The sequence below is a fragment of the Xiphophorus couchianus genome, chromosome 23, assembly GCF_001444195.1.
Source record: "Xiphophorus couchianus chromosome 23, X_couchianus-1.0, whole genome shotgun sequence".
Lineage (NCBI taxonomy): Eukaryota > Metazoa > Chordata > Actinopteri > Cyprinodontiformes > Poeciliidae > Xiphophorus > Xiphophorus couchianus.
Window position 1 is genome coordinate 16,442,107 of NC_040250.1, and position 14,364 is coordinate 16,456,470.

Here is a 14,364-nt window from a genome sequence, read left to right on the forward strand (position 1 = left end):
TGGAGCACCGCATTGCAACTCCAGGAATCCTACTGCACAAATTCCACTACTTCTTATTTAAAAAACTTCTGCAAAACAGTACTGCTGTCTGACATTTTTAGCCATTCAAATTGCATTCTATCAGAGAGAAGCAACGAGTGCATAACATTTCAACATCATGGGCATCAAAAGGCTCCACTTCAGAATTTTCAGAGATTAACCATATCACAATTAAAAGGTAGAAAAAAAATATCAGAAAATTAGAATAGTACGATATATAATCAATGAGGTGATCTGTTATACCTGAAAGCTCAAAAATTAATGGTTAGCTTCTTGCACAGATGATAAAACAGCAAGTTCTTTTAAAGTATTGGTAAAAAAAAACAAAAAAACCTTGATGTACAAAGCAAAAGGCCTAAGCCAAAATGCACAGACATGTTTTTGTCATCATTACAACAACAAAAATCTGGAGAGTAAGGAAAATATTGTTGACTTTACTTAAAACTAAGCTGAAATAGAGCTGCATGAGCAGAATGGTGTCAAATGATTTTTGTCACAATATCAGTAACCTGTGCTGGTCATATAAACATGCTCACCTACCACTTCCACCTTGACATATTATTTAATTATTTTTACCCCGATATAAAATCAAACATTAATGACATCATAAAGGTATCTTCAGACAATATCTAAATATAAATGGCCTGTAAATGGAATGTACTTCTAGAGCACATTATCTAGCCCAAAAGACTACAAAATGCTTTTAACTACATTCAGTCATTCACCAATTCAGGTACACGCTCACATGTTGATGCTGGCGAGATACAACATTCTTGACACAGCTGCCCTGCACTGGCACCACTGTGCCCTGTGACCAACACCACAATGTAATCTTACCTCTTCAGATGTTCTCCTCCTGTCAGGTAGCACTAGTGTATTTGCATGACTTCCAGGTACTATAGTAGATCCAATACTCATTCTGGGTCCAACTAACATGTACCGTTTGTCTCCAGATCTGTACTGGATGCTGTGACAAAGTGTCCCATCATAATTAGTCTCTTGGAGAAATTTAGAAGTATAGTCTGCGGATTTGGAGCACTGCATAGCAATCAGAACGATGATACTGATGATAAACAGAACAGAAACAGCTCCCAAAGTGATCATCAGGTAAAACGTGACATGATTTTCCTCGTCATCATTTGCAGCACTTTTAACATCAGAAGCTGCAAAAGCCTCTTTTGGCTCCACCAGTTTAACAATCACAGTAGCTGTTGCTGATAGTGAAACGTTGCCATTATCTTTGACCATTATGACCAGTTTATGTTCAGCCTCGTCTGTCTCTGTGAATGAGCGAAGTGTTCTGATCTGTCCAGTGTAGCGGTCCAAACCAAACAGACTGTGGTCAGTAACTTCCTGCAGTGAAAACAGCAACCAGCCATTATATCCTATATCAGCGTCATAGGCTCTGACTTTAGTCACCAAGTGTCCTGCGTTCACGTTGCGTGGAATCTCCTCCACACCTTCAGCAGAACCATTGGAGCTGAGTGGATACAGGATGACTGGAGCGTTGTCGTTCTGATCCAGAATGAACACGTTCACTGTGACGTTGCTGCTCAGTGACGGAGTCCCAGAATCCACTGCAGCAACTTGGAACTGAAAAGTTTTTAGAGTCTCAAAGTCTAAGCTCTTCATCGCCATAATGTCTCCAGTTTCTGAGTTAACATTAATAAAGGAAACTGTACTATCTCGCCCTGCAGCTCTTAAAATTTCATAGGACACTATTGAATTAGTATTTTCATCACGGTCAAAAGCGTTTACAGAAAACAAATAGGCTCCTGGATTATTCCCTTCAGTTACATAAAAATTGTATGGGCTCATTGAGAATTCTGGATAGTTGTCATTTACATCTGACACCACAACACTTATTGCTTTCTCACATGAACGTGGTGGTTGACCCGCATCCTTTGATGTTATTATTATGACGTAATGTGATTGTTTCTCTCTGTCCAGGGGTGATTTGGTTACCAGTGAATACATTTTGTCTTGTAAAGATGGCGATAAAATAAAAGGGATGTCATCATTTAGTGTGCTGAGAGTGTTTCCATTAAGACCCGAGTCTAAGTCATTTACACTGATCAGAGCGACTGTGGTTCCTGGTGGGGAATTTTCAGGGATCGATCTGGAAAATGAAGTAATCTCAATCTCGGGTGCATGATCGTTCATATCTATTATTTTAATAGTTATACTTTTTTGAGCTGAAAGAGGAGGGAGACCTTTATCTGATGCCTCAATTTCAAGTTGATATCTGTCCCTTTCCTCGTAATCTATTAAACCTTTAACAGTTATCTCACCTGTTGATGGATTAATTTCAAAAAGCTTAAAGAATTTACGATTTACACTGTTGCTGAAAGTATACACTACTTCCCCGTTCCTTTCGCTGTCTAAATCTGTCGCGTTTATCTTAATAACCGTTGTGCCAAGTGCACAATTTTCCTCAAGCATTACCGAATAAATATCTTTGGAAAAGACCGGCGCGTTGTCATTTGCATCCAAAACATTTACTACAATATCAGATTCGCTAGATTTTGGAGGTTTCCCTCCGTCTAGAGCAGTAAGCACCAAAGTATGCCTTGCCGATATTTCTCTATCTAATGACTTTTGAACAATCAAGACGGGGATTTTGCCATCGTCTCCTGTATCTTTAACTTCTAAACGAAAGTAATCATTGGCGCTTAGTTTATAACGCTGAATAGAGAATATACCCGCGTCTGGATCGCGGGCAGGCTGCAACGGAATACGCACTCCAGGCAAAACCGACTCATAAATTTCCACCACCGTCTCATTCTCCGGGAAAGTGGGAGAATTGTCATTAATATCCAACACCTCCACACCAACATAGTGGACCTCCAATGGATTTTCCAGGACCGTTTTTAGATTTATTTCACACGCAGTGGTATGTTCACAGACCTCTTCTCTGTCTATTTTTCGGCTCAAATAAAGGATGCCATCGTTCGGATCAAGATGAAAGAGGTGATCCACCGTGCTGGAAGCAATGCGATACTTCCTGTCTTTTAACGTGGTTTGATCCAACCCAAGGTCGTTCGCTATGTTTCCGATCACAGTTCCCTCCTTGACCTCCTCAGAAATAGAATATCTCATTTGCGCAGAGGTAACGCGCAAGAAAAGCAAAGCGGTCGCGCACGCGAACAGACGCTGCCTCATCCATGCTGCGTGGAATCCTCTTTGTTCCATCATGAAAAAAAAACATAAATCAAACAATATCAGTCCACATAAGAAACAATCTTGACCACAGAAAGTAACACACAAAATCCAGGTTCCAAAATGTCCACACTCCCTCAAATAACATGCGTAATATTTACAAAGACAGCCAAGCGATTATATCCAGCAGTAAGTGCGATGGGAACGTAAAAGAGGTGGAACTACAAAGCAGTGACGAAAGATAGAGCCGTTATTACACAAGCACACTGACACCAAGCGATGCAGCGGCTAACTACAATAACTACAAGTTTAAAACATTTTACAGATTATACAGATATGTTTATTTATTCACGTTAACAACAACAAAGACAATGATAATAATAATGACAAACAACTGGTTTATCTTAAGACTTACAATGACTCATTTTTGAACAATCTAGTGATAACTGAACCGTTTTTAATGCCCGGGGTATAAGCGCGAAATCAATCAGCACCATGGAGAGTGGTAAAAAAATTATTTGCCGTGGAGCTGTGACACAGTGTCATGATAGGAAGTCTCTTGAAAATATGCAAAATTGCACTTTAGTAAGTTTTTGTCACCACCTAAAAAAAAAAAAAAAAAGTAATTAAAGTATTGTTTTCTTCATCACAAAACTAAGCTGGACAGAGTGGTTCCAGCAGAAAGGCATCAAGTCTCACCATTTTTGTTTTATGTGTAGTTATGTCAAGATCACCAGCCTGTGAACATGTAAACTTACCATTTCCACCCGGACATTTTACGTAATTATATTTTCTCCCATTTAAAATCAAATATTAATGACGTCTTAACGGTTTTTTTCAAAACGTATCTAAATGTAATCTTACCTCTTCAGATGTTCTCCTATCAGGAAGCACCAGTGTATTTGCATGACTTCCAGGTACTATAGTTGATCCTATGCTCATCCGGGGTCCAACCAACATGTATCGTTTATCTCCAGATCTGTACTGGATGCTGTGACACAGTGTCCCATCATAATTAGGCTCTTGGAGATATTTAGAAGTATAGTCTGTGGATTTGGAGCACTGCATAGCGATCAGCACGATGATACTGATGATAAACAAAACAGAAACGGCGCCCAAAGTGATCATCAGGTAAAAAGTCACATTATCCTCCGCATCATCCTTTGCTGCACTTTTAACATCAGAAGCTGCAAAAGCCTCTTTTGGTTCCACCAGTTTAACAATCACAGTAGCTGTTGCTGATAGTGAAACGTTTCCATTATCTTTAACCATTATGACCAGTTTATGTTCAGCCTCGTCTGTCTCTGTGAATGAGCGAAGTGTTCTGATCTGTCCAGTGTAGCGGTCCAAACCAAACAGACTGTGGTCAGTAACTTCCTGCAGTGAAAACAGCAACCAGCCATTATATCCTATATCAGCGTCATAGGCTCTGACTTTAGTCACCAAGTGTCCTGCGTTCACATTGCGTGGAATCTCCTCCACACCTTCAGCAGAACCATTGGAGCTGAGTGGATACAGGATGACTGGAGCGTTGTCGTTCTGATCCAGAATGAACACGTTCACTGTGACGTTGCTGCTCAGTGACGGAGTCCCAGAATCAGTGGCGACAACTTGGAACTGGAAAGTTTTCAGAGTTTCGAAGTCAAAACTTTTCAGCGCCACAATATTTCCAGTTTCAGTATTTATGTTGAGAAAAGATATCAACTTATTATCTTCGTGTGCGTCTCTCAAAATACGATAAGAAATAACCGCGTTGTTACTTTCATCCCTGTCAAAAGCTTTGATAGAAAAGACATTAGCTCCCAGTTCGTTCCCTTCAGTGATATAGAATGTGTACGGGCTACGCAAAAACTCTGGATAGTTGTCATTCACATCTGACACCTCAACGTTGATTGTCTTTACCGATGATAATGATGGCTGACCCGAATCTTTTGCAGTTATTGTCAGCTCATAGTGTGACGTATTCTCTCTGTCTAAAGGGGATTTAGTTACAAGTGAAAACATATTATGTTGCATGGACGGCAATAACGAAAATGGAGCTTCCTCGCCGATTGAGCAAATCACTTTTCCATTTAAACCAGAGTCCAAGTCATTAACACTAATTAGAGCTACTGTTGTTCCCGGTCGAGAATCCTCAGGGATTGAACTGGAAAATGAAGTTATTTCAATCTCAGGTGCATTATCGTTTACGTCAATTATTTTAATTATCACGTTTTTTTCCGCAGTTAACGGAGCTAAACCTTTATCAGATGCTTGAATTTCAATTTCATATTTTTCTTTTTGCTCGTAATCTACATGTCCCTTTACAGTTATCTGCCCTGTAGATTTGTTTATATCAAAAATGCTGAATATATTGCTACTCACACTGTTTCCAAAGGAAAAAAATATCTCTCCATTCTGACCGTCATCCAAATCAGTTGCATTTACCTGTACAACTGTGTTTCCCAATGGACTATTTTCCATGAGAGTAGCAGAGTAAACATCCATTGAGAAAACTGGTGAATTATCATTTACATCCAAAACATTTACTCTAATTTTCATATCCCCAGATTTTGGAGGCTTTCCCCCGTCTAACGCGGTCAGCAGTAAGGAGTGGCTTCTCGCTGCTTCCCTGTCCAATGATTTTTTCAAAACCAATATTGGTATTTTCCCATCATCTTCTTTATCTCTCACTTCTAATCGAAAGTGATCGTCTTGGCTAAGTTTGTATTGCTGAATCGAAAACTGACCGCTATCTAGATCCCGCGCAGGTTTAAGCTGAAATCGTGCTCCGGGCAACACAGACTCTGAAATCTCCAGGATTTTTTCTGCTTCAGAGAAATTGGGCGAGTGGTCATTTATGTCCAGCACCTCCACCGCAATGTTGTGTACCTCAAGAGGAGCCTCTAACACAGTTTTAACATTTATTAGACACACGCTACTCTGAGCGCACACCTCTTCTCTATCAATCCTTCGGGTTACATAAAGGACACCATCGCTTTCGTTTACGTAGAAAAGGGGATCCGCGCCTCCGGAAACAACACGATACTTTCTGCTCTTCAGAGTGCTTTTATCTAACCCCAAATCTTTTACTAAATTCCCAACCGCAGTCCCATCGTTAACCTCCTCGGAGATAGAATACCTCAGTTGTGCAGATGTTGCACTCAGTAAAAGCATAGCAACCGCAAATCGGGTTATGCATCCTTTCCCCAGTCGCGCCTCGAATTTTCCTCGTTCCATTGTTAATCCAGAAAGCACGACAAATCACTCAAATAAGTGAAGTGACTTTGCTGTGGTCGGTAAGACAATATCCATGTATTCTCACGTGAAGCGTAAAGAAGAATCCACAAAAGGCAGCAGTAAGCTCGGGAACAACGGTAGTGGTAACATCCGAATGATGACAGGCTGAAACAAAATCAGTGAAAGCAAACGCGATGCTTTTTGGTTCTGTTATACTGACATCATGCGGCCTCTATAAAATCTCAGGGTTTTTTCCCCCACAATCTTTAAGTTCGCTGGTTCAAATGTTAATTTTGTTTACACACCATTGCTTTAATTTAAAGGAATGTGCATCATTACGCCATTCTAGTTAATAAAATATACAACTTCTGAGGACATTTAAAATAATTTTCACCAATGCATTTCTGAAAATAAATGAAAGGTATTTAAACAATGATTTTAATAAGGCAGCACAGGTAACCATGCGGTGATATTAAAAGTGTTTTATGAATTGGAATGTTATTAAAATGAGGAAAGCAAAGTGTCAGCACCATAATTATGACCATTTAATGTTTGGGTTATTTTGTCGCTGTTAAATTATCATGCTTACTCTTTTTTCTATTCAAGCAAAACAGTTTTCGTTCAGCACTATGGATAGTTGTTGAATCTTTGTCCACAATCGGTGAAATGTACAAAAAACCTTTCAGTTCAACTGATATTAATGCAACTTATACAAGTTTCTTATTTAAATATTATTCTTCTGTTAGAAACTCAAAAAATATTCCTATTTAAAACAAACATACAGAGCAAAAACACAATAACAAACAAAATTAGACACCGTAAAATGACTGCAATATATTTGAGACTGTCAAATAATTAATAGGGGTGACTATAACCACTAAATCAGTCGATATCACAAGAGAGGTAGCAGTGAGAATCGAAATAAGACAAAGTATTCAAGTGCATGGCTTACCTCATCCAATGTTCTCCTCCTGTCAGGTAGCACTAGTGTATTTGCATGACTTCCAGGTACTATAGTAGATCCAATACTCATTCTGGGTCCAACTAACATGTAGCGTTTGTCTCCAGATCTGTACTGGATGCTGTGACAAAGTGTCCCATCATAATTAGTCTCTTGGAGATATTTAGAAGTATAGTCTGTGGATTTGGAGCACTGCATGGCAATCAGTACGATGATACTGATGATAAACAGAATTGAAACTGCTCCCAAAGTGATCATCAGGTAAAAAGTCACATCATTTTCCTCGTCATCATTTGCTGGACTTTTAACATCAGAAGCCGCAAAAGCCTCTTTTGGCTCCACAAGTTTAACAATCACAGTAGCTGTTGCTGAGAGTGAAACGTTGCCATTATCTTTAACCATTATGACCAGTTTATGTTCAGCCTCGTCTGTCTCTGTGAATGAGCGAAGTGTTCTGATCTGTCCAGTGTAGCGGTCCAAACCAAACAGACTGTGGTCAGTAACTTCCTGTAGTGAAAACAGCAACCAGCCATTATATCCTATATCAGCGTCATAGGCTCTGACTTTAGTCACCAAGTGTCCTGCGTTCACGTTGCGTGGAATCTCCTCCACACCTTCAGCAGAACCATTGGAGCTGAGTGGATACAGGATGACTGGAGCGTTGTCGTTCTGATCCAGAATGAACACGTTCACTGTGACGTTGCTGCTCAGTGACGGAGTCCCAGAATCAGTGGCGACAACTTGGAACTGGAAAGTTTTTAGCGTTTCAAAATCGAAACTTTTTAGCCCTATAATATCTCCATTTTCAGAATTTATATTAAGAAACGAAGTTAATTTGCTGTCGTCAAGTGCATGTCTGACGACATGATAGGAAATACGTGCGTTTTCATTTTCATCACGGTCCTCCGCTTTAACAGAAAACATCATAGAACCTGCATTGTTATTCTCAGTTATATAGAAAGTATATGGACTCAATAAAAACTCAGGTTTGTTGTCATTCACATCTGACACCACAACACTGACCGTCTTTACCGATGACAGTAGAGGTTGTCCTGCATCTTTTGCAGTTATGATGAGATTATAATGTGATTTTTCCTCTCTGTCCAGAGAAGATCTAGTGACCAAAGAAAACATCTTATCTTTTAAAGCTGGTGATAAATTAAAGGGAATATCTTCCTGAAGACTGCAGATTATTTTTCCATTATGGCCAGAGTCTAAGTCATTTACACTGATAAGAGCCACAGTTGTCCCTGGTTGTGAATCTTCAGGAAGTGAACTCGAAAACGAAGTAACTTCAATTTCAGGTGCATTGTCGTTCATGTCAATGATCTTGATGATCACGCTTTTTTCTGTTGTTAGCGGAGCAAAACCTTTATCAGATGCCTGTATTTCAATTTCATATTCGTCTTTATCCTCGTAGTCGATCAAACCTTTAACAGTAATAGCACCTGTTAATGAATCAATATTAAACTGATTCAATATTTTTTGGCTCACGCTGTTGCTAAATGAATAAATTACTTCTCCGTTTGATCCCTGGTCTAAATCAGTGGCGTTTACCTTCATGACAGTCGTTCCTAGTGGAGCATTTTCATTCAGTGCAACAGTATACTCTTTCTCTGAGAAAACAGGTGCGTTGTCATTAAAATCAATCACATGTATTAGTATGTTCATATTACCGAATTTCGGAGGTTTACCTTCATCTAAAGCTGTTAGTGTCAACTTGTGGCTCCGTGCAGTTTCTCTATCTAAAGGTTTTTGAACAACCAATATTGGTATTTTAATATCATTTCTTTTGTCCTTAGTTTCTAATCTAAAATGATCGTTTTGGCTAAGTTTATAATGCTGCACTGATAACTGACCGCCGTCTGGATCCTGGGCCGGTTTAAGCTGAAATCGCGCTCCCGGCAACGCTGACTCTGATATCTCCAGTATAATGTCTTTGTCCGAAAAAATAGGCGAATGATCATTTATATCCAGGATTTCCACTTCCACGTAATGAACCTCCAACGGATTCTCTAGCACAGTCTTAACATTCATTACACATCGGCTACTCTGGGCACACACCTCTTCTCTGTCAACTATCCGGCTCACGTAAAGCATTCCGTCGTTTTGATTCACGTTAAAGAGCGGATCAACATCACTTGATACAATCCGATACTTTCTGTCTTTCAGTATGTTTTTATCTATCCCCAGGTCTTTCGCTATGTTTCCGACCACAGTTCCTTCTTTAACCTCCTCGGGGATTGAATACCGCAATTGCGCTGAGGCTACGCTCCAAAAAAGCAGAGCAAGCACCAGTACAATAAAACATCCCTGCTCCTTCCGTTGCTCGATTCTTCTTTGTTCCTTCCCCATTTCGGAAGTCATCAGTAGTCCGTCACAAACGCAAAATCTCTGTTGCGGAGACAATTCCGACTTTTTTAAATGCACATGTGCCGTCTATTTTCTATTTGCAAACACTTTGCTCTGAGTGTGCTCACTAAACGTTCAAGAACAAAAAGACTTTTCACCGACGAGAGCAGGATCTGAAGGGGTGGGATCACAACGAAATGGCGACAGCGTCATGCTATTTTCTATACCGTACTGACGCCATGCGACCAAGTGTTTTGATGCACAAAACCTGAATATAGTTCATCAGTTGGATAAAAAAATATTTGTCTTTGGCCTCACTGCAAATCTTAGATCGAAGAAAATGGCGTTCTTCAAAATGGTTTTATACATATCTGAAACCTCATCCTATTTAGTTATGAACATACTAATGATGTGAACTGTTGGTCTGTATGTCAAACATCTTGATTGACAGTTACTGTAACATATTGTATGATAATAAATATATTTTTACCAGCATGCATTGCTCCGTGGGATGTGTCTGTTCTCTTGGTTTTGTAGTTGCTCAGGCGGTATTGTATATTTTAATGACTTGTTATTCTTACTGTCCTTTAACTTGCTGTTCGAGTTGCGGCAGGTGCTGCATGGGAGAAAATTGAATTTATTTCTGAGTAAAGACAAAATAAACTATTTTATTTTTAGTCCCACTCTAAGACCCTGTGGTTTCTAAGGCTACAGAAGCTCTATCACAATGAAGCAGTCCCTTGCTGTATAACGTGGGCTTGAGCTAAATATATGCCATAATATTCCCATCAAATATCTAATCATTGTAGATCCTTCTTTTGACTAACAGCTTATAAAGTGATGCAAATAGTAGGAAATGGCTTGAATGCAAATTATGATAAGAAAAAAAGAAAGAAAGAGACAAACTAATTCTCAGCACCATGGACAGCAACACACGGATTGCATTGATTTTAAGATGAGCTTTATTAAGACAAACCCCAGGCAATGAAAGCAGAGTTCAGCAAAGCTGGTAAACATATACTTATTATACTTATTTTTATAAAACTAATTTATAAAGAAAGTTATGTTCAAAGTTTAAATCCAACGTGATTTAACGCATAGTATATTTATTGATTTAAATAGAGTTTTTAAAATTGTTATTCATAAACATTTGTTATTGTAGGTTTTGGTTAAAATCACTCTTTTGTAAAGCATATGCAGGCTTTTTAGTTCTATGTTTGTTTTTGCAATGGAAGTGACAAATGTAAATATTATTAAATACTCATAATAAAGCTAAATATAATTGTGTGACTGTAAAATGTAATGCGAAAAAAACGCTGGATGTAGAAAGGATTCATACATGTAGAAAATAAGTTAAATATTGTCTAGTGGTTAAAAAAAAACTTCTAAAAATTATGGATTGTTGCCTTACCTCCTCAGATGTTCTCCTCCTGTCAGGCAGCACCAACGTGTTTGCATGACTTCCAGGTACTATAGTAGATCCAATACTCATTCTGGGTCCAACTAACATGTATCGTTTGTCTCCAGATCTGTACTGGATGCTGTGACACAGTGTCCCATCATAATTAGTCTCTTGGAGATATTTAGAAGTATAGTCTGTGGATTTGGAGCACTGCATAGCAATCAGTACGATGATACTGATGATAAACAGAATTGAAACTGCGCCCAAAGTGATCATCAGGTAAAAAGTCACATGATCATCGTCATCATCCTTTGCAGCACTTTTAACATCAGAAGCTGCAAAAGCCTCTTTTGGTTCCACCAGTTTAACAATCACAGTAGCTGTTGCTGATAGTGAAACGTTGCCATTATCTTTGACCAGTATGACCAGTTTATGTTCAGCCTCGTCTGTCTCTGTGAATGAGCGAAGTGTTCTGATCTGTCCAGTGTAGCGGTCCAAACCAAACAGACTGTGGTCAGTAACTTCCTGCAGTGAAAACAGCAACCAGCCATTATATCCTATATCAGCATCATAAGCTCTGACTTTAGTCACCAAGTGTCCTGCGTTCACGTTGCGTGGAATCTCCTCCACACCTTCAGCAGAACCATTAGAGCTGAGTGGATACAGGATGACTGGAGCGTTGTCGTTCTGATCCAGAATGAACACGTTCACTGTGACGTTGCTGCTCAGTGACGGAGTCCCAGAATCAGTGGCGACAACTTGGAACTGGAAAGTTTTTAGAGTTTCAAAGTCGAAACTTTTCAGCGCCACAATCTCGCCTGTTTCAGAGTTAATGTTGAGAAATGAGGTCATTTTGCCATTCTCTTTTCCGCTTCTAACAACTTGGTATGAAATAAGTGCGTTATTATTTTCATCATGGTCAAAAGCTTTAACCGAAAATACTGACGTCCCAGGTTCATTAGCCTCACTAAGATAAAACGTATATGGACTCAAAACAAACTCTGGGCGGTTGTCATTCACATCTGACACCACGACGCTGATTGTTTTTTCAGATGACAGTGGAGGTTGTCCTGTATCTTTTGCAAATATCGTCAGGTCATAATGCGATTGCTTCTCTCTGTCCAGAGGATATTTGGTAACTAAGGAGAATATGGTGTCTTGAATAGTTGGTGCTAAAGTAAATGGAATGTCCTCACTCATTGAGCATATCACTTTGCCATTAACACCAGAGTCCAAATCATTTACACTGATCAGAGCGACTGTAGTTCCAGGTCGAGAGTCTTCAGGAATTGAGCTGGAAAATGAAGTAACCTCAATCTCAGGAGCATTATCATTCAGATCAATAATTTTTATATTAACACTTTTTTCAGTGGTGAGAGGAGCAATTCCTTTATCAGATGCCTCAATTTCTATTTCATATTTATCTCTCTCTTCGTAGTCTATTAAACCTTTTACAGTTATATCTCCAGTTATTGGGTTAATATCGAAAATATTTAAAGCTTGCTGATTCATGCTCTTGCCTAGTGAATAAATCACCTCTCCGTTTGTCCCCTCATCTAAATCGGTTGCGTTGACCTGTACGACTGTTGTTCCCAATGGGGAATTTTCTCTTAGCGTCACAGAATAAGCATCGCTGGAGAAAACCGGGACATTATCGTTTACATCTAAAATATGGATTTGGATATTCATACTACCTGTTTGGGGGGGTTTATCTCCGTCCATAGCTGTGAGTACTAGGGAGTGTTTTTTTGCCGTTTCTCTGTCTAAAGGTTTTTGTACGATCAAAACGGGTATTTTCCCATCATCGCCTTTATCTTTAACTTCCAATCGAAACTGATCATTCTGGTTAAGTTTATACTGCTGCACAGAGAAACGGCCACTGTCTGGATCTTTAGCAGCTTTCAGTTGAAATCGTGCTCCAGAAAACACGGATTCAGAAATTTCCAGCGTGAGTTCATTCTCTTGGAAGACTGGAGAGTGGTCATTTACATCCAGCACCTCTACCACGACGTAGTGCACTTCCAGGGGGTTTTCCAGCACCGTTTTCACGTTTAATAAACACGTACTACTTTGCGAGCACACCTTCTCTCTGTCGATCTTCTGGCTCACGTAAAGGACTCCATTGTCTTGATTTACACGAAAAAGGGGTTCCGCATCATTTGAAACAATCCGATACTTTCTGTCTTTGAGTGTGCTTTTATCCAACTCCAGATCCTTTGCGATATTTCCGACCACAGTTCCTTCATTTACTTCCTCGGAGATCGAATATTTTAATTGGGCTGAAACTCCACTCAATAATAGCATAGTAACGATGCATCCAGCCGAATACTGGCCCAGCCTTCTCGGTACGCGTCTCCTTTGTTCCATAGTAAACTCGAGCATAATGTAATATCCTACCAGGGACAAAAATCGTCTTGATTTGAAAGTCAGAGACTTGGCAACCAAGAATGCAGTATCTCCATGTATACCAACATTACAAAGATTCAACCCATTTAAAACGCAAAGCACACGGTAAACCCCGCAGCATCCGAACGGCGTACACTAATAAAGAATTTGAACCACAAAAAAAAAAGGACAAGATACCCGATGGTTTGAGTTGCACTGACACCACGCGTCGCATTTTCTTACTGCAGAAATATGTATAGCGGTTTTGTTACCTTGTCAGTTTAATGGGGGTACCCTTCGCTTCAATATGTGACGCATGGTCAGAAATCGTCCCGACTCGTCAATATATAACGAGTCGGGACAGAGAATGTGTTGATATACAGTATATATTTGAGTCAGTCACCGTAACAACACATTAAGAAATACTTAGGTAAGATCACATATTTGAAGCTGCATATTTGACTTAAATTTATATTTAAATTAAGTCAAATATAAATGTAAGTATTTCTGAAAATACTTAATGGAAATTAAAAGCAAAATTAGACGACTTTTGAGAAAAAAAATTGGAGAGGACAGTTCCAAAAAAATAACCTCATTACATTTAGATTTCTGCTTAATATGTTTTTAATATTATATCAAGTTCCAAATTTGTTCTGCTGCTAAGAGATACATGTGCCGATTTCAACCGCATTTATTTAATTTTTTTTTATTTCTAATGTTTGATACTCGTTATAAAAATTTAATTAATATATTGTAAAATATGAACCCAAGTCTGATGGAAAACCCTTGGGGTTTCAAATATTAGATAATCCTATCATGGACTGGAAGAGTTGCGATGTATACTACA

The 14,364-nt window shown here is 39.1% G+C and overlaps 2 protein-coding genes across 12 annotated transcripts in view; both read right to left on the reverse strand.

Moving 5' to 3' along the window:
• The window catches only part of LOC114138898 (protocadherin alpha-C2-like), a 191,399-nt gene that overhangs the window by 120,976 nt on the left and 56,059 nt on the right, over positions 1-14,364 (reverse strand). The window contains exon 1 of one of the 11 annotated variants that reach the window (XM_028008378.1): positions 11,142-13,642. The exons of 8 other annotated variants lie outside the window; for them this stretch is intronic. In XM_028008378.1, the coding sequence (XP_027864179.1) occupies positions 11,142-13,514 (2,373 nt within the window). In that variant the 5' untranslated portion in view covers positions 13,515-13,642. Of the gene's footprint in view, positions 1-876; positions 3,386-7,369; positions 9,845-11,141; positions 13,643-14,364 lie in introns of those variants that run through there. 2 more of the 11 variants (XM_028008375.1, XM_028008382.1) reach the window with 2 other exon arrangements.
• On the reverse strand, positions 4,036-6,571 carry LOC114139578 (protocadherin alpha-3-like). Its single transcript, XM_028009600.1, has one exon. It carries the CDS (start codon positions 6,415-6,417, stop codon positions 4,036-4,038), a length of 2,382 nt encoding a protein of 793 aa, XP_027865401.1. The 5' UTR covers positions 6,418-6,571.

What these genes read in the sequence shown, in the direction of transcription:
- LOC114139578 (XM_028009600.1), bottom strand. Translation starts at nt 6,417, where the DNA reads ATGGAACGAGGAAAATTCGAGGCGCGACTGGGGAAAGGATGCATAACC.